The sequence below is a fragment of the Mus pahari genome, chromosome 13 (assembly GCF_900095145.1).
Source record: "Mus pahari chromosome 13, PAHARI_EIJ_v1.1, whole genome shotgun sequence".
Taxonomy (NCBI): domain Eukaryota; kingdom Metazoa; phylum Chordata; class Mammalia; order Rodentia; family Muridae; genus Mus; species Mus pahari.
Window position 1 is genome coordinate 58,990,797 of NC_034602.1, and position 23,629 is coordinate 59,014,425.

Genomic DNA, 23,629 nt, shown 5'->3' on the forward strand with positions numbered 1-23,629 from the left:
CAGGCATGCAGCACATCAATGCCCTTTGAAAGATCATCAGGAGAAAGTAGGTGAAGAAACAAATAGAGATGATTGGGGTACCTGTATCCTACACGTTTGATTCTAGGTTTTGTTTCTGACCTCCTATTTTAGAGAGCAAACTATAGAGTTGTTTCTGCTAAGATCATTTCAACAAACACACACATCATCTTCATTGACATTCAAGCCTGTTATGTCCTTGTCACGTACCTACTCTCTGTCTCATCTCAGGCCACTTTCTTGCACTTGTTTTGTCAGAGAGTTCACCATGGACATTTAATATTTAAAGACTGGGGTCATTTTTCAGGTTTTAGTTTAATGGTAACCATAGTACACATGCGTATTTATTATTGATAGCCAAGGCACACTGCACGTCCTTGGACATCTTCTTTTCTTTCGCTGTCACAGGAGGGCTACCATCTCTGGAATTCAGCTCTGCTGTTGCTGTGGCAAGGGGGGATGAACTGACAGCAGATCCATAATGGTGTAAACTGGTTCGTGTGGGTGGAGGTGACCATGCTAAGAAGGGAGACAAAGCCAGAAAGTGACAGGCCACGGAAAGTCCGGTTTCGAATTGCTTCATCTCACAGTGGGAGAGTTCTGAAAGAGGTCTATGAAGATGGACAAGCACCAGGCTCTCTGGATTCCGAATGTGCTAGTATCTGTGCCATAGATGGGCTAAGTGACTCTGAGGGACAGCAAAACGGCCACATTGGATCAGAGGATAATGAGCAGGAGAAAGATCAGGATAACCTGCTGGTATTAGCCAGGACAGCCAGCGAGAAGGCTTTTGGCACGAGAAGAGTCAACATTTTAAGCAAAAATGGTACAGTGAGAGGCGTCAAGTACAAAGTGAGTGCTGGCCAGGCTCTGTTTAACAATTTGACCAAAGTGTTGCAGGTAAGTCATTATACACTTTCCTGTTCTGCTCTCTGTTCCTCACTCATCATCTCCACCCCTTTCAGTTCTCCATGATAGAGTCAGCGTCTCCTTCCTCCAAACTTCACAAGACGCTCTCCATCTAAGATGCCGTGTGAACAGCTACCCATTAAAAATAGGCTCAGTGTCCTTTGCAAACTAGATTGCCTTTGCATAACCAAATTTCTCACATGAAAGTGGTCTCCTCTGATGGGTGATGACTAGCATAGGATCTCTGTTTCTTAACCAAGAAAGAAGATAGCAGATTGTAGTGGTTAAAGCATTTATGATCTAGATGTTCATTTCTTTCTGATCTACCAAGGTGTTGACAAAGCTTCTGAATGACAATAGGTTCTAAATGTGGGCATTTCCTGTGGTTAACTCGGCTTCTCAGTTCTTGAATGGATTGACGGTTTGTTCATAAAACTGCTATTTAATTTTAGTGCTTTGATTTTCATTTGTTTATCAACCTTTCAAAGAACTGTCACTTATCAACAAATAACATAAACTCCAAAGCCTACAAGAGAAACTCCAGTTTCCTCCCTCTGTCTTCACCCTAATAATGTCACAAATGCACAATTCAGATGTAAAAAAAACGCCCCTTCAAAATCAAACTTTACAACTAGATTATCTTAATTATCTACTTTCATAGTTCTCTGTGCTAACTGGGTGAACAATTCTATGAGCATAAATCCAGGAAAACCCTTTCTGATAATCTCATCTACCCCAAATTTAAAATAACCAGCATTTGAAATAGCAGAATTTGGCATTATCGTTAGTTTCATCACTATCATCATTATCATAAAAATAAATGTTCTTTGGTCTCTCCAAGGAATATAGGTTAAAGGAGCTTTGGCTTTGTACCAAGACTGCCAGTTGCCATACACCAAGGGGCCCCATTCATTTCACTGTAAGAACAGTACTTCTGTGTAATAGGAGCAAAAGACTTATGGAGTAGTGTGTAGAGCGAACAGATTTGATTCCTTGATACTTGATAAAGAATGTGCACATCACGAAGGGTATCCTATATCTTGTCCTGCGGTGATGGAGACGAACAGGATCCCACAGGTCTCTCACAGTACTGAAGAAGCATAGCGGTTAACAGTGGCAGCTAAACATTCCATCACACCCATTATCACTACCAGGTGTGACTTCCTGGGTCTGTATTTTCCATAACTTCTGCAGAGTAAGCAACAGACTTCCTTCATGTCACCATAGCTCAGTGACATGAAGAGATATTTCAGGGAGTAAAAAGTGAGTGGCCAGTTTCTTGGACATGTGGTTAAGGTTTCGATATACAACCTGTCTGGTGAACAAGGAACTATGCTTGCAGAAACAGACATTTCCTCCTGTTTTAGGTTATAAAATCTTACAGCACTCAATTTGAAACTTAAGAAGTGCTAAATAAAGACAAAACCACCCAAAGGACATGTGAGACTCTTGGCTCCCTCTCTATTATTTCCTCGTGTGACTAGTCCTGTGTCATAAAACATTGGCATAACTTTCCTAAAATTTCAGCTGTACAAGTTGATTAGATGGTATTTAAGAACCCCGTCTTCTTCTTCTTTTTAACCTTTGGTAGTACTTACTTAGATGGTGGCCTCTACAGTGGATGTCTGAACTAGTTTCTATTCTATTTGTTACTTAATTTATCCCTCAGAATACCAGATCACGGAGGATACACAATATCAATCAAGGTGACGGCAGTAGCTACAGGAAACAAAGAGACTGTACTCACCTGGTGACCAGGGGGACTTATGAATGAGGAGTGGTGTCCAGATGAATCCTTCAAGTATCTTCAGTTGGTCTAGATTGTAGATTCTCAAATCCAGGGCTGACGTTTTATTTATCCCCCCCCCCCCTATAAATATCCAGACGACAAGGCTCACTGAGGCTAACCTGGAAATCTGAAAACCTACGATTATTTACTTTAGCCTGGAAGCATGCAGTGGTTAGACACTCCCCACCTAAAGCTGGAGTTTGCTTCTGTTGGAAGCCCGTTTGCTTAGACTTACATTCATCAAAGTTGGAAAATAATTCACTGACTGTGTAAATGTAAATTTATCTGGGTCCTTAGGGTAAAATAAGATTCCTTCCCATTGCTTATGCTCTGAATATTTAATGGGAAAAAAATGAAGGAGGCATGCATAGGGGTGAGATTTTGATCAGGTTAGGTTACTGGGAGGATCATCTGGGAGCTAACGAAGAGCCGTGTTTCCTAGTCATGGTGAAACTCATCATTTGGTTGATGTAGGACAGGCCCACAGGTATTACCAGTGCAGTCTATGGTGTGTGCTCCCCTTGAGCACTGGAAAGTCTACTCTAATGATTTTTTTTTATCTATCTAGTATTGTACTTTTACTCCCAGTTATTAGAAAAATTTTATAAAACCTCACTACTTCTTCCTTATCTTCCCCACACCAAAGCTAGCCATATCAACTGGAAAACAAATCATAGGAGTGCCGAGTGACACACAGCTCTTAAGGCCCAGTGTTCTGGATTAAATTAAGATAGTCTTGGTTCTTAGCTGTAATTTTAAATTGTCTACATGGGACTCTGTGATACAGATGATTAAGATTATTTAGGTTTGCCAACATATTGTTATGGGTCTATATTTTAGATGGCTATCATTCCTTGACCTTATCCTTGAGCTATGTTAGCATATTCTAACAGAATATACCATTTTAGTTTCCATAATTTTAATTTTCCACTTATCCAAATTTAAGATTATTAAAGAAAAATGACTCTAAAGAAGGATCTTGAATACATAGATTCTGTGTGCATGTATAAATTAGTGTCTTATTATTGTAGCTCTACCTAGAAGCATGTTTGAGACACAAAAGTGATATGTTGGCATAGCAATTTACATTATGCCCAGAGCTTTCTTGTATATTTACTTTTACCTACAAGTCTTATGAAAGAAGCAAGAAAATTATTAAGTCCCCTGTAATAATTAAAAAACAATCCTTACTCTTTCATAATAGCTTATTATTACAATGCATGCAATTCATTCAATTCATGTTTGATAACACATGTTTTTACTGAGGCAAATCAAATCTGATTCAAAGCTGATAATGCATGTATTCTTACATTTGTTTTTTCCTCTTTTAAAAGTATAATACCAAATATAAAAATTTTATCCTTTCATTGTGAACTTTTAAATTTTATAATCTTTGGTTTTCATCTAGGGAAAGTCTGTAGAAAAAGATAGAATTTATGCAATTTTAGCAGTATATTAAAAATTATCAAAGCCATTGTTTTTAATTGACTAAATTGTCATGAGATTTCAAGGTTTTGCCTCAAGAAAGTGGACAAGCCTGATTTTCAAATTTGTCCACTAAGTCAAATGCATGATAGTCAGAAGTTTCTGGAAACACTTTTATCTGTCTCTGGCTCATGGATGTACATCTGATAATATGCTATTATTCCCTGGAATACTCTGGATGACTATGTGGTCTTGATGGCTTATTTATAGCATGTCCTAAAAGCAACGGTAATAATATTTCATAATGATTAAATAACTCCTCAATACCAGGCATTACTCAAATTACCTATGTATATTGATATATTAACTCTTCACAGGAATAATACAAGGTAGTACCAATATTATCAAGTTAGTTATTTTGAAATTCCTTTTTATTTATGAGGTAAAATTAATTTGTAGAATTTAAAATGTCATTTGTCCAGAAAGATTGTTACAGACAATTTGTGTGGATATACTGCCTTTTTAGTTACCAGGAATTATGCAGGAACCCTAGGATACCAGATAATGATCCCAAATATTTTAGGCAGTTACACTAAGAAAACTCTTGACTTATTGCCCCCAAACCAGACAAAACAAGGCTTCCAGAATGAGCTGGCACTGATGATATGTAACTTAAAGAATTATAGACTGATAGACCTTAGAGTCCCATGTTCAACTTTTCTTTTCTCTCCCCGCCCAACCCCCAAGACAGGGTTTTTCTGTGTAGCTCTGGCTATCCTGGAACTCACTGTGTAGACTAGACTGGCCACAAACTCATAGATCTGCCTGCCTTTGCCTCTCAATTGCTGGGATTAAAGGCGTGAATCACCACTGTCCAGCTTTTTTTTTTTTTTTTTTTTTTACTCTTGATAACATTAGACACTGTGCAGAACCTTAGTGAGCATCTTAATTATACTTCCTTGTGGAAAAATAGGAGAATAATCATAATGTCCCTCTTGAAAATATTTTTTTAAGAATTATTTCCATGCACACCTACTTTCTGGAAAATGTTAGTGAGTTAAGTGAAACCCACTTGATGGTTGTTTCTCTCTGTTCCATCTTGGAACTTGGAGATTTCCTATATAGGCTAGAGCTGGAGCTTGTGTGCAGGAGTGCTGCTGGTTTGCTCCATTCTTCTCTCCGCTAAAGGTTCTTTTTATTAATGTAAAGACATCCATTGCATACTTACCACGAAGCAGAGGACTTGTCCTTAATTGTCAGTGCTGCATTGTGGAGGATGATCCAGAGCAGGCTCTGAAGGAGTTTATCTATGTACTTGTCTTTGCTTTCTACCTCTGTTTTTTGTTGACCTAATATTTCTTAAATAGTTGATTTTCAACTTCTTGAATGTTTATCTTTTTCTCCTTTTGGTTTGTTGTTAGTAGATTATCATTCCATTTTGCGTTTTTTTTTTCCCTTTTTTTTGTTTTTCTCCTTTTTCTTTCTAGTTGAGCTCTACCTTATAGACTAAGGACTATAGGGTCATCTATGTAACAACGACTTTTAATTCTGATCCTACAAGTCTTCAGATAATTAGCACTTGCATATCCAGTTTCGGTGAATTTTGTTGAAACCTTGACTCCATCAGTATTGCCCACGTCCCTCACTTTGTGAGACTCATCTTTACTGTCATGACATTTTAACTTGTATAACCTTGGTTTTGGTTACATGAGACATTTATTGAGACATAAATAATATATCATATAATCCACCCATTTACAGTGTACCATCAGATTCTTTTAGTGAGTTTACTAAGCTGTGCTTTCATTATTTACAAACTATTCAACAATGTTTTTTATCATCCAAATGGAAAATACATGAGCATTGGTCCTCATTTCTCTCTCCTCCCTCCTGCCTTTCCTTGCTATATGAAATTACTTATAGACTTTCTGTTTCTATTGCCTATTCTATTTCTAATGCAGATTCTTGCTATTTAAATATATTCTTCCTTTCCATTTAGCTGTAATTATGCATTCGTTGGCCAACAGCTCCACATTTGTCAGTACTTGATAGTCACTCAAGTGTCTGGTAACTACTTATTATTCTACTCTCTGGAAGGTCAGCATTCTATAATCCACATATGTGATCATGTGTCATTCATAAGTGCATTTAGCTCAGTTTCAGCTCACCTGAAGGGCCATCAATGTTGAAAATTTTCATTTGTTTAAATAGTAGAATAGTATTCTATTATCAGTATGCCACATTCTCATATTCATTTATTCACTAATGGTGACTTAAATTGCTTACATGTTTTAACTGTTGTGACTAGTGCTGTAATGAACACAGATATATAGATAACTCTTTGCTTGGGGTATGTGTGCTTTATGTGCATGGAGTTGAGGGTGTGCATTCTACAGCTATTAAATAGGATGTTCTGGGAATATCTATAAGGTCCATTTTGTCTAGAGCACAGTTTAAGTATGTTTTCTTGATAATTTTGTGTACAAGCAATCTGTAATTTGTCTACCACAGAAGATAAAATGTTGGAGTCCCTCTCATCATTTAATGTGGCCCAACTCTTCCTTCATATCTATCAGCATTTGCTTCATACTTCCAGGTCTCAGGTTTTGGGTGTATAAACTTTTACAATTGTTGTCTTGTTAAACTGACCTCTGTGTTATTATGTGATTATCTTGATGGTATTTCTTCACAGTTTTTGGTGGTAAAGTCTACTTTATCTGATTGAAAATACAGCTCCCCTTGCTGTCTATTAGTCTCCATTTGTATGGAATATTTTCCTCCAGCCTTTAACTTTGAGCTGACATATTTCTTTACAGGTCAAGTAAGTTTCATTCACATTCCAAATGATTGAGTCTTAGTTTTTGTTTTCCAATCTAGGCAACTACTTTATGATTTTTAGTTGCAGAATTTAACCCAGTTGTATTCAAATTAATTATTGGCAGACAAGGAAATACCGTTGTCATTTTGTGCATTTTTCTGAATTGTTTTATACTTGCTTCTGACATTTCTTTGTGGCTACATGATTTTTCCTTGAGTAGTACATTTTTACCCACTGATCTTCAGTTTCTCATATATCATTAAAGATCTTCTTCACCTTGTGGTTACTATGATGCTTAAAAAAACATGTAGTTACAACAGACATTTTAATCTAATAGCAACTTAACCATGGTCATAAAAAATATTCCATGTTTTTACTCTACTGCTTTTTCCACATTGAAGTTTTGATGTTATGTATAATTAATTTATAACAGCTCATAATGTGTATTCCTTAATGAATCGTAGTTATAACTAGTTTTTTCTTTTGCGGCTATATGTATACATGCACACACATACACATACATGTGTTTGCAAGGGCTCACGTATGGCATATGTGGGGCCAGAGTTCAACCTTAGGTATTCCCTCATGTCCATCTTGGTTTTTTTGAGACAGAATCTCTCAATGGACCCAGTGCTTCATTCATTTGCCTATGCTGGCTGGCCAGTGAGCCCCAGACATACACCTGCCTTTGCCTATCAAGGTGGGGGATTGAAGTAGAAGCCACCATGACTGGCTTTTGTATGAGTGCTGGGGTTGAACATATATCCTCATGCTTGTGTGACCCTCCTATTCTTTAATAAGTTTGCTTTTTGAATTTCCTATTAGAATACATTAGAGAATTCTAAGTTTGGTTTAGTGTTTACATTTACCACTGCCCCTAGCATTCCTTACAAGATAAGCTTAGCAGTGAGTTCTCAGCTGTGTGTCTGAGAAAGTCTTTGTTCCTCCTTTATATCTGAATGACATGCTTTCAGATCGCAGTGTTTTTGGTTGGCAAGGATCCATTTCCCCTTCTGTAGCTTGAGTTTGTAATCCCGCCCCTCATGCCATGTAATGTTCCTGCTGAGGCATTTGATACATAGGCAGTTCTTTGTATGGCACTCCCTTCTTTATGGTGGTGCTTTCAGAACCATCTCTTGGAGTCTGGACGTTGATAGCTTGATTGGAATGTGGCTTCTGGTGCCTTTATTTCAATTAAATGTGACTGATGTTCTTTTCCTTTTTTTGTACCCTGATATTTATATCTTTCTGCAGGTTTGGGAAGTTTCATGCTATCGCTTCTATAAGTAAGCTTTCTATTCCTATCCCTCCTCCTTGAATGCTAACAGCTTGAACCTTGGCTCTTTAGATGCTATACTATAAGCCATTTAAGCTCTCCTCATTCTTTCTCATTCTGTTTTATTTTTCTCCTCTGATTGGAAATTTTCAATGTCTGGGTTGCCACCAGCCTGCCCATCCAGAATCCCAGGCTAGAATTAGAAAAGATCAAGTGCCACCAAAGAATGCCAACAAAGGTTCGAAGAGGCCGTCATCTCATCAAATGAGCAGGCATCAGCATAAAGACACTTGGACAATGAAAAACCAGAGAAACACAGCACCATCAAAAGAAACCAAGAAAACTCCAGAAATTGATGAAGATGAACGAGAGATCTATGAATTGACAGACAAACAATTCAGAATCGTCCTTTTAAAGAAGTTTAGAGAATTACAAGAAAATACAGACAGAAAACTAAGTGAAATCCGGGAAATAATTCACGAACAACATGAGATGTTTGACAGAGAAATAAAAGTTAATCATTTCAAAATAAAAATTCTAGAGGTAAAAAATACAATAAGTGAACTGGCAAATTCAACAACAGTTTTCAACAGAAGACTCGATAAGGCTGAAGGAAGAATTAGTGAACTGGAAGATTGGACATATGATTCTAGACTTTAAGCAAGCATTGTAACAGCTGAGCAAAACAGCCCTTTTTGGTGGCTTGCCCATGCTGAAAGAGTTTCTGATTATTTTGAAAGTTGTATAATAATAATAATAATTTAAAAACATTTATTCTATAAAATTATACACTTATATAAATATGCCAATGCCTGTGTCATTATTGACTAAAGGACATTTATAAATCATGAACTAAATAAAATATGCAGAAAAATTTAATTAAGAGTTCATTTATGTGCACAAATACACTAATGATTTGAGGTCTCCTTTCTTAAGTTTATTTTTTCAATAATCATTATTTTGCCTAACTTTTGACAAATTATACCTTATAACATTTTCCTTAGAAGGAAAATAAATTATAATTTTTCTTGTAACTTCACAAATTTATTAAACAATAGCAGTATTCAATGTCAATTTCTAAGCAATAAGTTGGAGTTGTGAAAAAGTTAAGTTGATCTTTTCTTTTCCTCTGTTTTATAAAATTCATGCTCTATAACTTTTCTTTGTGGAAAGCCTGTAGAAGCTTGGTTAGTCCGCAGTGGAGTAGAATAGTGAAAGCCAGTGTCTTGATTTGTCCCATATAGTTTTTGGGAAAAGACAAGGGGCAGCTAGAGAGTTTGAGCACCAGACTTGTGGGGAACTTGTGGGGTTGTCTTAGGAGTAATGAGGAGAGCCAGATGGGCTGCAATCCCAAGGGAAGTTGATGGGTCTAGAGATTGAGACAAGTGACTTCATGGGTAAAAGCTAAAAGAGGTTGGAGAGTCCCAGTACTAAGCTATGAAACTGAACCTCCATCTTTATTTGCATATTTCTGGTACTACGGAGTTCACATGTCCTCCTGGGAATCTCATGAGTACCTTCCTTTAACAGATATTAGCACCATGCTTGCATGGCATCAGGAAGAATTCATTACCTCCCCTGTAATAAAGATTTTTCCTGAATTCCTTTCAACCTGTTTCAAATAAACATGTATGTTGGCACTGATCCAAGATTTAGAACTTCCTCCTGGTTAGAGAGATATAACTTTGGCTCTCAGGTCAATCAAGCTAATTATATAAGAATTGAGGTTTATAGCATCTATGCTTAACAAGGCGTGAGTAATGCTTATTATTCACCTCAATGTGCTCGTCTTCTATTGGTGCAGAAATGAATCACTGCTAGATTTGTGGCTTAAAACAATGCAGAGGTATTACTTTATAGTTTCAGTGATCAAAAACCTGCGTGTTACAGGATTAAATTAAGGTTTTAGCATAGCAATCCCTCTGAGAGTATATTACTTTTATTTTACAGCTTCTAGAAGGTTCATACATTTCTTTGCTCTTAGCCCTGTATAAGTCTCACTTCTGCTTCCATAGTAAATCTTCTCTGGCTTTCTTGTGATTATTCTGGGCTCACTCAAACAGCCAAAGTCTACCTATCATTATTATATTACTTCTCAAAACACATGTGTTAAAGACTTGGTTTCCAGCTGGTGGTGGAAACTGGAGGTAGCAGATACAATAGGATCTGGGACCTTATAGAAGTTGGTCACTAGGAATACTCTACAGCTTTATTTTTATCTGGCACTTCTATGTTCTTTTCTTCTATTTCCTAATCATTATGAAATGAGCTTCTTTGCTCTACTGCATTATCTCTGAAATGATGCTTTGTCTTATCACTGGCTGAGGAGCAGCAAAGCCAATGGACCATGGACTGAAACCTTCAAAAACGTGAGGCAAATTAAATCCTTGCTTCTTAAATTGTCTTTCTTGGGTTCATTTGTCACAGCTTATTTACGGATAAACTAATAATGATTAGTAGGATGATTGCTGTAACTACATACTCAATGATGTTTTTCAGAGTGTTGGAGTTGCTTTGCAGAAAGAGCTTGGAAAGGTTTGATAATTTAGATTGGAGTCGTCCAAGAATGTTGTGGGTACAGCTTAATGGGAGACTGTGGAGATCTCAGAAGACCAGAGTGCTGACAGGGATACAGAGAGGAAAGAGGGTGCTCTCGAGGTTTCAGATGGGAATGGAGACTCTTGGGAACTGAACTAGAAAACTCACGTTGCATTGTAGAGAAACCCTGTTCACTTAGGCCAAGCCTAAGAGACTTTGTACCTAGCAACATTTAAAGTCACGGACTGCTTAATCTGGTGGTAAAAATGTCAACGCATTCAGGTAATTTCCTGGTTATGGTTGGTTGCACAAAGCCTGATTTACAGTGAGAATGATGACCAAGGAGCAAAGTAGAAAGACTTTAGGTACTTAAAGCTGGGCAAGAAAAGAAATGTATAAGTTGGGGCCATGGGAAGTGTGGCTGCTGACATGGTTAGTGCTATTAGAAAGGAATCAAATGCCCAGAGAGATAGGTCAATAGGGGCTTAAATTTATGTACACGTTTTGTCCTGTCCATCCTTGTCTTTCTCTTCATTGCTCTGCTTCAAGAGTGAAGCCCTTTCACTCTTCCACCTGCTTCTTTCTGTGGTCTTCTCTTAAGCAGGGGTCAGGAAGCAACAATCACTGGCGATGCTGACAAAAACCTCAGAAATAAATAATTTGTCTTCTTAGGCTCTGGTATATTTTATTTTATTTTATTTTATTTTATTTTATTTTATTTTATTTTATTTTATTTTATTTTATTTTATTTTATTTTGTGGTAGCAACCGGGAGTTGCTACAGCCACTTGTATGGATCTGCCGTGTCTACAAAATCTTTTTGTCATGGAAAGAACATGCTTACAGGTTGTGAAGACTGCCCTGTCTACTCTTTCTGATACAAAGATAATTTTGTCCAGAGGAGATCAAGGTTGTAGAATAGACTCACCTTTTATCACATAGTGTTTTTTTTTCTACATAGAGAGGTTATATTGCCATATATGTGTCATAGCTACTCTAGAGCAGAATGCAATTCTAAACCTTGGAGATAGGTGTTGGCTGATCAGATAGTAACAAATATGGCACCCTCAGAGGATCAAAGCAAACATGAATGGCTACCTTCATATTTTCTACATTGCTTCCACTATCATGAGAAAGACATGTTTGGAAAATCTGGTTGTCTCAGAAGCATGAGACAAAGATGTAGATCCACCTGATAGTTTAAAGTCATCCCTGTAGAACTCAGTATTATTATTATTATTATTATTATTATTATTATATGTTTCTTCATTTACATTTCAAATGCTATCCCCTTTCCTAGTTTCCTCTAAGAAAATCTCACCCTGCTCCCTAACCACCCACTTCCTGGCCCTGGCATCCCCACATACTGGGGCATAGAATCTTCGCAAGACCAAGGGCCTCTCCTCCCATTGATGGCTGACTAGGCCATCTTCTGCTACATATGCAGCGTGAGACATGAGCTCTGGGGGTACTGGTTAGTTCATATTGTTGTTCCTCCTATAGGAATGCAGATCCCTTCAGCTCCATGGGTAATTTCTCTGCCTCTTTCACTGTGTTCCATCCAATAGATGATTGTGAGCATCCACTTCTGTATATGCCAGGCACTGGTATAGCCTCACAGGAGATAGCTATATCAGGGTCCTGTCAGCAAAATCTTGTTGTTATATGCAATAGTGTCTGCGTTTGGTGGTTGTTTATGGGATGGATCCCCAGGTGGGGCAGTTGTAGAGCTCAGTCTTGTTCAGCCAGACACCCAGCAATCTTCAGACTCTTGAGTGAGCAGTACCTACATGTTTTACTTCATTCAGTTTGGTTTTGTTGAACAGCAGAAGAATATTGGGTATCCTCCTCAGCCTTTTACAAATGGTAAGTTACATATGTATCTGTCTGTGTGCTTGATTTCAACAGTTGGATCCTTATTCCCTAAGCAACCAGTGCCTAATGACTAATATGACTAATTATGCAATGTCGAGGGCATATCCTGATATATGATTTCTCAGAGCTTTTGCAGGAAAAGACCTTAAGTGTCAACATCCTACGCTGGTCAACTCTACTGAAACTGATCATATTGGGGTAGTGTGAAGCCCATCTATTATCTATATCAGTGTACTTAAGGCTAATGTTTTTTTGGTCACAATACATTGCTGTGATGTTGGCTTCTGACTAATTTGTATGTCTTTTCTTGGTGATCAGATTCATGAGATTAAAAATTTAAATAGAATAAATCACCCATGTTTCCATTCTATACACTTGCTAGTTTTCTTTCGGTGTTTATTATGTTCTAGCCATTGGTTGTTCCATATTGATAATTTTGATTAGGAAAAATTATCAGAATGAAACAGCAAATGTCTTGAGAGTGAAAAGAAATAAATTTAAAGGTCAACATTGGCAATAAGGACTCAAATGTTTCTTAGCAACTATTAGACATAAATAAAATTAAATTAGTACTATTAGGCAGGGAAGAGAAAACCATGGGAGGAAGAGAGGGGTTGATGATGAACAGCAGCTTTGACAAAGTCCACGTGGACCAGGGATTCCATGGTTCCCCTTATCTCTTTAAGAAGGACTCTATGCATTACTCTTGCTTTGGCAGAAATTTTATTAAGAGTCACTAGTTCCTGCAGGCTTATGCATCACTGCTAATACTTGACTATATACTGCTAAATGTTATGTGTTGAAAATGCACTCGTTATGTTGGCAGATCGGCCCTATTAGAAGTTGTTTGAGTCATGGATGGAGCCCTCATAAATGGATACATTTTTCTATCATAAAATTGGTTAACTATCACAGGCATTTGCTTTGCTTGCCTCTTTTGTTCATGTGTTGCCTTTCTTTCCAGCTTCCCCCAGGTAATGATGTAACATGTGGTCTCAAAACATACGACCACACAATCTTGAACTTTCCAGAAACATGAGCCCAAGCAAAACTTCTTACTTTCATAAATTACACAGTTTAAATAGTTTAAAGTAGTGTCAGAGGGTGGAATAAGAGAAAAAAATTGGTCCTGAGAAAGTTAGCTGTTTTATATATTTTCAGATATGTATATCTGAAAATGTGAAAGAACTTTGTAGCTGGGTAAGAGATGAGGTCTAGGACTGTTTGGAAACACACGTTGGAATGACTATTCAAAGCTCTTAAGGGCAGTTTTGGTGAAGGCTGCAAATGGTTTTGGAAAGTCTGGGACTTGCCAGAGATTAGTTAAGTGGTTTTGATCAGGCCAGCAATAGAATCAGGGAGGGTTATGGTTAGTCTCATGATGTCTCAGATTGAAATTAGGGCCATGTTGTTGAGAACTAAGATGAAGCATCAAGGAGTTTGCTGAACTTGGCTCATTCCTGAGGGCTTTATGAACAGCACAACCTGAGAGAAAAAAATACTTCTAAGTGATAAGGCCCTCAAAGAATTGTGTAGTTTGGTTTCCTCTAACTGACTACAGAGAGCTAAGAGGGCAAAGGAATAACTGAAAGGAACAATTCATGATTGAAATAAAAACATTCAAAATTGGCAATATTGAAAATTTACAGCCTGTTCATATAAATGATTGAAAAAACTCCAAACATTGAGAAAGCAAAGCGAGGGTATTACCAAAGGAATAAGTTCCTGAAGACATTAGCATGAACACAGTAGTAGATGTTCATCATTATAATGGAAAAGTGGAATAATTTCAGTCATATTACCTGCTGCCTCTCCCAATACTTACCGGCTGTATCCCAATGCTTTTGGAGTGCAGAGCGATTTTTAAGAAACTTCTATAGACAGCTCATCACAGGGCTCTACTCCCTACAGTCTGGTGCAGCGCTCCACAGTCCTGGCATGGCACAAGTAGCCAATGTGCTCTGCCTCAGTGAGAAGAGATGGCTCAGAGAATCCGTACAAGGCAAGGTCTGGTGGAAACAGGAGTGGAGTTCTGTCATAAAGGCAGCAACGCAGTAGAGCGTCCATTGTTTAAGGTCTACTTCAGAACGCTGCTGCAGGCACTGACGTGAAATGGCAACTCAAGAGATATGAATCAGACTGACTGAGTTGTAGGAGCAAGGAAGCTCTTATGCCTAGGAGGTATCACATTGAGCACAAACCAATTACACTCCAGCTCTTCTTAGTGTTTGACCTGTCTTAGGTCTGTTTCTATTTGTTCTTTTTAGGGTCTCTTCCTCCTCCTCCTCCTTCTCTTCTTCTTCATCCTCCTATTCCTTTTATTCCTCTGCTGTATATATGTTAGGGACCTCATATCAGCCGGTTGGTGGCTCAGTGTCAGAGCAATCTCGGGGGTCCAGGTTAGTTGAGACTACTGCTCTTCCTATAAGGTCACTCTCCTCCTCAGCTGCTTTCAGCTTTGCCTTACTTCAACCACAGGAGTCAGCAGCTTCTGTCCATTGGTTGGGTGTAAATATCTGCATCTGACTCTTTCAGCTGCTTGTTGGGTCTTTCAGAGACCAGTCACACAAGGCTCCTGTTTGTAAGCACACCATAGCATCAAAAATAGTGTCAGGCCTTGGGGCCTCCCCTTGAACCAGATCCAAATTTGGGCCTGTCACTGGACCTCCTTTCCCTCAGGCTCTTCTCCATTTTTGTCCTGCAGTTCTTTTAGGCTGGAACAATTCTGGGTCACAGTTTTTGACTATGGGATGGCAACCCCATCCCTCCAGTTGAGGCCCTGTCTTTCCACTGGAGGTGGGGTTCCCTCTCGCCACTGTATTTCTTTTCAATGAAAAGAAACATTCAACATTTACAACGAGACTACCTCATATAAACCAACCTTCTGTAGGGATTCCACATCCTTTCTAACTATACTGAAAAAATGGAAATTTGAGACAGGGTCTTATAGATTATCTTAATTAACCCACATTTTCTATTTTTATTGAAAAGGTTTTCATACAGTATGTTCTGATCATAGTTTTCTTTCCTTCATTTTCTCTCAGATCCTTCCCACTTCTTCATTCACCCAACTCTACACTTTCTTGCTCTCTCTCTTTAGAAAAAAGACAAAATATTAAAAGTAAGAAACAATTAAGAGAAAGCAAAAGAAAATATCCATACAGAGATATACACATTCATACAAACAAAACTAATAAAAACATAAAATCAGAAACCATAACATATAAACAAAAGATTAGAAAGGGGAAAAATCCCAAACAAAGCATTATGAGACAAACAAAACAAAACGAGCAGCCAACCAACCAACCAACCAATCAACCAAAACCAATAAAACAAACAACAAAAACTCTAAAACTACTATTTTTGTGTTTCTGTTTACTACTGTGCATGAGGTCTGTTTGTAAGTGTGCCTTGTATACCCATTGGGACTCAACTAAGTTTTCATTTGTGTGTGGTTGACTCTTAGAGATAGCATCTTGTTAGGGATGGGACCTTGAGTCTACTTCTCAAAGTGCTGGGATACTATCAGGTCTGCCTCCATAGCCTCTGTGAGTCCGTCATGCAGTGTCGGAAAGACACTGTTTTCCTAGAGCCACCCATCTCCTCCGGCTCTTGCACCTTTCTGACTCCTCTTCTTCATGAGCTTTGAGGGGCAATGTTAACCCCAGCATTCAAGGTTGTTCTATAGTTATGAAATCTATACATCTACTTATATCATATTATCCCTTTTTTTCATCTCTTAGGTTTCTACTTAATTTTCATGAGAAGCCAGTATTCCCTGCCTAAGTTATAAGTTGACCTTCTCAAAGATGATCTTTTTTTTTTTTTTTTTTTTTTTATTGTAGAAAGGATTTCTGGGCATGGAATAATGACTCCCAAAGAATGGAAGCAAAGATGGAAGTAAAGGAGAATTGAGTAAGACACAGGGACTGGGTAAATGGATTAGCCGCTGACACTGACTAAATGAGTCCTTTACTCTCACTTCCCCTGTTGTTAGTCATTGGTGATTAGCTAATGCACAAAACATTATTTGACTTGACTTTTCTCTATCAGATTGAAAGCTTAGCTTCCAATTTTCAGAGTGGACTAGAATGTCTGTTCATGTTTTTTCAGGTACTTTCTCTACTCAGTGATAACAACACAACAGGGGTCTAGGAGATCTAAAAAATTGTCCTGGTTCAGGGGCCCTAGTGTCCCCGCCATTGTCCTTAACCCTGTGATGCAATCCTTGCTGTAAGCGTCTCCAGAAGCACTCCCACTGCCCCTCTCAGGGCATCCACCTTTGGATTGTCCGAACTCTTAGAACTCTTCAACTTCATTGCTTCCCTGCCCAGGATTTGAAAACACACTTGTGACAGTTATTCAGAAGCAAGGGAAGACCCAAGGGTTTGGGAACCAAAGGCCCATTTTTCCTTGTGAGAAAAAGAATAGGAGAAACAGATTACCCTCTAGTAGTGTCTTAAATGATTAATGTGCTCACGTTTTCTCCTTTGGTAAGTAATGGCAGTGTGCTCTGGAGGGACATGGCTTGGTTTCAAATGGAATCTTTTTTTTTTTTTTTTTGTAAAGAGAAGATTGTTGTAGTGACTGTTTTCTATAATATTAATAACCTACTTTAAAACAAGCATTTTGCCCAATGTTCAGCTAATTATAAGTGCCCAGTGAATACTGTTAATAGTTATATAATTTCTCTTTAAATTATACTTAAGGTTCTGCAAAACTGCAGAGAGAAGGAGAAATAGTGTTTTCTCTAGGGAAGAACACAGCAACTATTTATCCAGTACTAAATGATCAACCACATGCAAGTAATATTTAGAGTAAGCTAGGTATATTTAGGAATATATGAACATATATGCACATATACATATAAGTATGTATGTATATACCAAAAATTAAAAAAAATAGGCCATGAATTTGAAAGAGAGGAGGGAGGTATAGAGGGAAGAAAAGGAAGAGAGAAGTTCTAAAATTATATTTTGTTATGAAAAAATTAAAATGTTTCTCCAAATGGATATTACTAATATATTTTCCTGTTTTAAAAAAATAATGTTAATATTAAGGGGGGGATGAACTCCACTAAACAATGAAGGTTCAAAGATTAATAACACAGAATACCTATTCTGAGAGAATCTTGGTTTATTCTTATGAAAAATATCACACGATGGTGATGTAAAACATAATACGAACGCAGGAAATTTTAGGGGACAGAGGCAGGACATCCTGACCCAACTGTGTCAATCTTAGGAAGATTTGGTTGGCCCCAGACAGAGTCTTTTAGACCTGAGTCTGCATGGGAAGCAGCAGGCCACTGACCCATTTCTTGCCGGAAGGCACCGTCTCTGGGAGTCTCAGCATCTATGTCTAAACTTGGCTCAGCTTCTGCCACAAGAACGGGTTTTCCTGAGGCCCCTTCTTCGTTATCACATCCTGCCTTGGCTCTGGCCCCTGCCATTGCTACGGATGGCATGGCATTCCCTCTCCTGTCTACCTGGCCGAGTGTCTGCCAGTGTAGCCAGCCGCCCACATGCCTTGTGTCTCTGCTTTCCTCTTCACACCTGTCACCACAGGTCTAGCCTGCACATTCTGGGTAGAGGCAAAGGCACTCTCTCCTGGCTTGATTTCTCATGCTTTTTTACACCAACCCAGAATTATTTTTTTTCTCTCGGAAATGGTTTTATCTCCAAGCCACAGAGGGCACTACTAGACAGGGCTTAAAACATACAGGACTCATGATTTTACAGAGAAAGTTTGGAAGTAGCTGAGGCTAAGGCTATTTTGGTGGGTTAGTATGCGATAAAGAGACAGACTTTTTCTGAGGTTGCATTTGCTATAGGGGAACAGGGGAAATCAGCGTGCTCTCTTGGGGTTCTTTGCCTCATTAATAAAACAACTTAAGAGTGAGCTCAAATGGAAGCACAGGGACAGTCTCATTAGTGCCTAAAACAAAAACAAACAAACAAAAAACCAAAAACAAACACAAAAACAAATGAGGGCAGGCAAGCTGCACTCTTAAGCGGCTTCCTGGCAGAGGAGAATGGACGAGAGGAAAATCAGAAACAAAAGCAAAAAGACAAAAAAAACCAAACACACTGTCATGGAGGTTAGAAACTTGACAAATGGCCACATGGAAGATGGGGAGGAAGGTTTTCGAGAAAGAGGAAGGAAGCCCAGACAGTTAGCAGAAAAACCCAAAGTGTCAGGAAAAGCTTGCTAGATAAGCGAAAGAGAGAAAGTGGAAGTTATACTTTCCCAAGTAATTTGTGAAAATGGATACTTTTGATCTTACGTAGGTGTGGTCCCCAGGCTACTACAATAGATGCGGGCATTTGGGGAAGAAGACTTCCAGGTCTTAAGGGCGAATCCCTCCCATCTATTCCTTGTGGGTTAAGGTGAGCTTCCCTTCCAGGGGTGGTCTCTCACTCAAAGCCACAGAACCAGCCCAGCTGGAAGGTTCGGTCTTCACCAGGGCCAGAGATTCGACTCTCTTAACCAGAAGTTTTTCCTTAGTGGTCCTTTCTGCTATATTATACTTTGTGATCCTTAGTGTATGTATGTACGATATAAACAAATCAGGCACCGCCTTAGGGATTGGAAAGCCCACACAAGATAAGAATTAAAAGGGGGGAGGGGCAAATAAGAAAATTTTGTTCAGGAGTTACTGATTTATTAGGAAAAGTCTAGAAACATTCTCAGTATTCAAATCCTCCTCCTCCTCCCCCTCCTCCCCCTCCTCCTCTCCCCCCTCCTCTCTCTTTCCTTCTCTCTTCCCTTCCTCTCCCCCTCCTTCTGTCTCTCGTTCTTCCATACATTACATGCCAACCACAAATTCCCCTCCATTCTTCTCAGTCCCTCCCCATACCTCCTTTCCCCCAGATCCATACCTCCTGCTTCCCTTAAAAAACAAAAAAGTGCATCTCACGTTACAATAAGACTAGATACAAACCCTCATATAAAAGCTGGATAAGGCAACACAGTAGGAGAAAAAGGGTCCTAACTGAAGGCAAAAGAGCTAGAGATAAGCCCTTCCTTCCACCGAAGGGATCCCCACAGGAACACCAAGCTACACAGCTATAATGTATGTAGAGGACATAGGTCAGACCCGTACAGGCTCCCTCCTTGATTGGTGGTTCGGGTTCTGTGAGCCCATCTGAGCTGATTTTTCGGGCTGTGTTCTTGTGGTGTCCTTGACCCCACTGAGCCCTACAATCAATCCTTCCTCCCACTCTTTTTGTGAAGTTCCCTTGGCCCAGCTTAGTGCTTGGCTCTGGGTCTCTGCATCTACTCCCATCAGTAGCTGTGTGTAGCCTTTCTGTTGAGGATTGGGCTAAACACTGACCTGTGAGTATATAGGAATTTCATTAGGAATCCTTTCGTTGCTTTTTTTTTTTTTTTTTTTTTTTTTTTTTTGCTATTTGTGCTTTGGTATCTATTTTCTATCATCTATCATCTTTCCCTCTCCATCTCCAGGCCCAGAGCTTTTTAACGGACAGGCTTGCGTCTTCTACTATTATAATTGTAGTAATTATATTACTGCATGCTGCATACCGATCTGGCTGGAGGAAGCAGGCCAACAATGCCCAGGGCTTTATTTCTTCCTGATGTAAATCAAAAATAAAGCAAGATACACAACAACTCTGTCCATTCTCACAGGTCCTTTCCTTCCCACTTTGTCTCAGAAGCCAGTCCCCTTAGGGCCTCTGCAGGCACTGGGCTGGAAGTCAGTTCACATCTGAGAACAATGCTTGAAAGCTCTCTGCATGCAGAGCCAGGCAGATTCATTCTCACAGAGGCCCTGAATAAACTCTTCAGGCTTGTCTGGTTCTGCTAGTCACAAACAACCTATTTTTTTTTTTTTTAAAATTTTCGAATTACTTGAAAGCATACTACCGTATTAGGAATAAGGAAAAAGAAAACCCTTTTATTGAATGCCTGTGTTAGAAAGTATCTGTTTTTTTCATTTATTGAAACTACATTTTTTTTCTTATATAACATATTTTGGAAAAGAGTTTTCTCTCCCTCTACTCCACCCAGTTCCTCCCCACTTCTCACATCCAGATTCACATCCTTTCTGTTCCTCATTAGAAAACAGTTTTCTAAGGGATAATAATAAATAAATAAAATGAAAACATTGGAGTTGGGTAGGACTCAAAGAAGGAAAATAGTCCAAGGGACTGTGAGGGCTCAACCCCAGGACAAATGGTTGTGGTGCTATATATATATATATATATATATATATATATATGTGTATATATGCAGAGGACCTGGTGCAGACCCTTACAGGCCCTGTGATTGTCGTTTCAGTTTCTGAGTTCATGTGAGCCCTGCTTAGTTGATTTATAGGACTTTGTCCTCCTGCTGTCCTCCATCCCCTTTGGCTCTTACGTTTTCTGCCTCCTCTTCCAGGGACTTCCCTAAGTTCTGAGGGGAGGGATCTGATGGAGACTTCTTATTTAGAGTTATGTGTCTAAATCTCTGTCTCTGTCTTTCTTTCTGTCTCTCTCTTTCTCTGTGTTTGTGTCTTGTCAGGTTGTGGGTCTCTGTATTTGTTCCTATCTACTGCAGGAGGAAGCTTCTCTGTTGATGGCTGATTAAGGCACCTACCTATCTTTGAGTACAGCAGAAAAATCACAGGCAGGGGTCATGTTCGTACTACTTATTTTTGTAGCCAGTAGCATTTGGCTTTATCCTAAATCTCTAGCCTATCTAGTCTCTGGTCACCCAAGCAGTGTCAGGTATAAGCTCCATCTTGTAGAGTAGGCCTTAAATGAAATCCAATATTGGTTGGTTCCCACAAATTTTGGACCACCATTGCCCCAGGGCAGTGGTTCTCAACCTGTGGGTCATGGCCATTTCCCAGGGCTCTCAGATATTCTGCGTATCACATAATTATATCACAAATCATACAGTAGCAAAATTACAGTTAGAAAGTAGTAACAGAAATAATTTTGATGGCTGGGACATCACCCCAACATGAGGAACTGTGTTAAGGAGTTGCAGCCCTCACATCTCTTGCAAGCTGGACACCACTGTAGATCAAGGGCTTTGTGGCTAGCTTGCTGATTACATTTGTCTTTTGGTAGTATAATTGGTACAGGAATACTGCAGGGATGAGAACTCTGTGTTGCTTGCTCAGCTTGTAGATGTTAATGTAGTGTTGCCTTCAGCAATAGGTCCTTGCTGTCCGTTTGGGGAGAGTAACCTGTAGTCTTGGTAATGGTACTATTTTAATTATACTTGGCAACAGCGTTACTTTCAATAATACTATTTCTTTACTGAAAACAGCAAATGTGTAAGATGAATTTTAACCATTTGTTTTACACAGTCTGAGATGAAAACATACACCAGTAATTAAAAAGCCAAAGAAAGCCACTCGTCCTTTGACCTGCCAACTGAAATTCTTCCTGCCTCGTCCTCCATTTCTCTATCCCAAAGATCTTCTTTGTCTTGAGTTCTCAACGAACAGATATGCAGATAGGATTCTTGTGAAAAGCAAGCTGTAAGGGACACTCTCAAAAAGAGAGGATATATAGGAAGCAGCAAGTACATCCAGGATGCTGCGTAGGGAGTGACCAGGCACCAGCATCATCAGTTCATGCATTCTGGACGATACGAACTCAACCTTCCCGGAGGTTCTAGCTACCGTTTCACCCGTCAATCTGTCCTTAGCTCCTGGGGGCGAGCTTTAGCAGCCAGTGTTCATGGTAGCTTAGAAGTAGGTCAGTCAGGTCAGAGGACATCACCACAGTTCACCTCTTGTTTTATTTTCTTCCTTGCACTGTGTTCCATTCTGGTAGAGCCTTGCTACAGTTGGTAGGATATATTATAGTTCCCAAGGTGCTGTTTGTCTTGAAGGGATAACTTGCATTCAGTCCTTCCTCTTTATTCACTTTATTTACTAACCCCCTATTCTGAGCTCGAACTTCTTGCTCGACTTGGAGGCCTACAAGGTTGGGAGGCCTGTTTTCTCAACGTCTGCAGTTTCTGAGTTCTTAGCATTATACCCTCTCCTGGCAGTGGTGGCTGTCTTTGCTCATTATTTAAATCCCTCTGAGTGCCAAGTGAGGCAACTGAGGGTCAATTATATTTTTCCCTGGCCCTTAATGTGGAGTAGTTTTACCTCTTTGTGACAGTCAGGGCCAATTGCCTTTGTTATTATGGAAACTCCTTTTTATTTTACTTACTTTAAAAGGTTTGTTGTTGTTGTTTGTGTGTGTGTGTGACATGTATGTGTGTGTGTATGTGTGTGTGTGTGTGTGTGTGGCATGTGTGTGTGCTTACAAAGGACAGAAGAGGACAATGAATCCCTAGAATGGGAGTTACACAAGTAGGTACTGAGGATTATTCTTCAGGTCCTCAGAAAGAGCAGCAGGTGTCCTTAAGTGCTGAGTGTCTCTATAGCTCCTTGCAACTCCTCTTTATACCAGCTGGATTAGTGTCATGATTTGCCCCAGGTGACAGGATTCCCCACTGTAGCTTACAGTTTATTGAACTTCTACCTTGTTATCTGGAAGATTATTTCCTTTCTGGGATCAAGGAATTATACTACTCTAACAACGCATGGCTGTAAAGCAGAACTCCTCAGGTGGATGACTGGGAGTGATGGAGAGCATTGGTTCCTATGGCTATTGGAGTCAGGAAGGCTATTATAGCCAATGGCAACCCATCACCACGTGATGGTGGCTGATCAGGTGTAAATGTAAAGCTGAGAACAACGCCTCTTTCCCCCTGGTATCTTCTCCAAGCTGACAAAGCAAAGTGATCCACATTCATGGTGCTGCTCTAAAGCCCTTTGGTTGCAAGGCTGGACAGTGTGGCAGGGAAATGTCCCTTGCCGTTTATATGACTTAAATCCTTGAACCTCCTAGACTCTGATCTTAGATGAACCTTTCTTCTTCTTCTTCTTCTTCTTCTTCTTCTTCTTCTTCTTCTTCTTCTTCTTCTTCTTCTTCTTCTTCTTCTTCTTCTTCTTCTTCTTCTTCTTC

At 39.2% G+C, this 23,629-nt stretch overlaps 1 protein-coding gene across 1 annotated transcript in view; it reads left to right on the forward strand.

Moving 5' to 3' along the window:
* Window positions 1-462: 462 nt before the first annotated feature.
* Grxcr1 (glutaredoxin and cysteine rich domain containing 1) overlaps window positions 463-23,629 on the forward strand; it is a 98,564-nt gene continuing 75,397 nt past the window's right edge. The window contains exon 1 of the mRNA XM_021211299.1: window positions 463-918. Coding sequence (XP_021066958.1) covers window positions 535-918 — 384 coding nt within the window. The 5' untranslated portion in view covers window positions 463-534. The remainder of the gene's footprint in view (window positions 919-23,629) is intronic.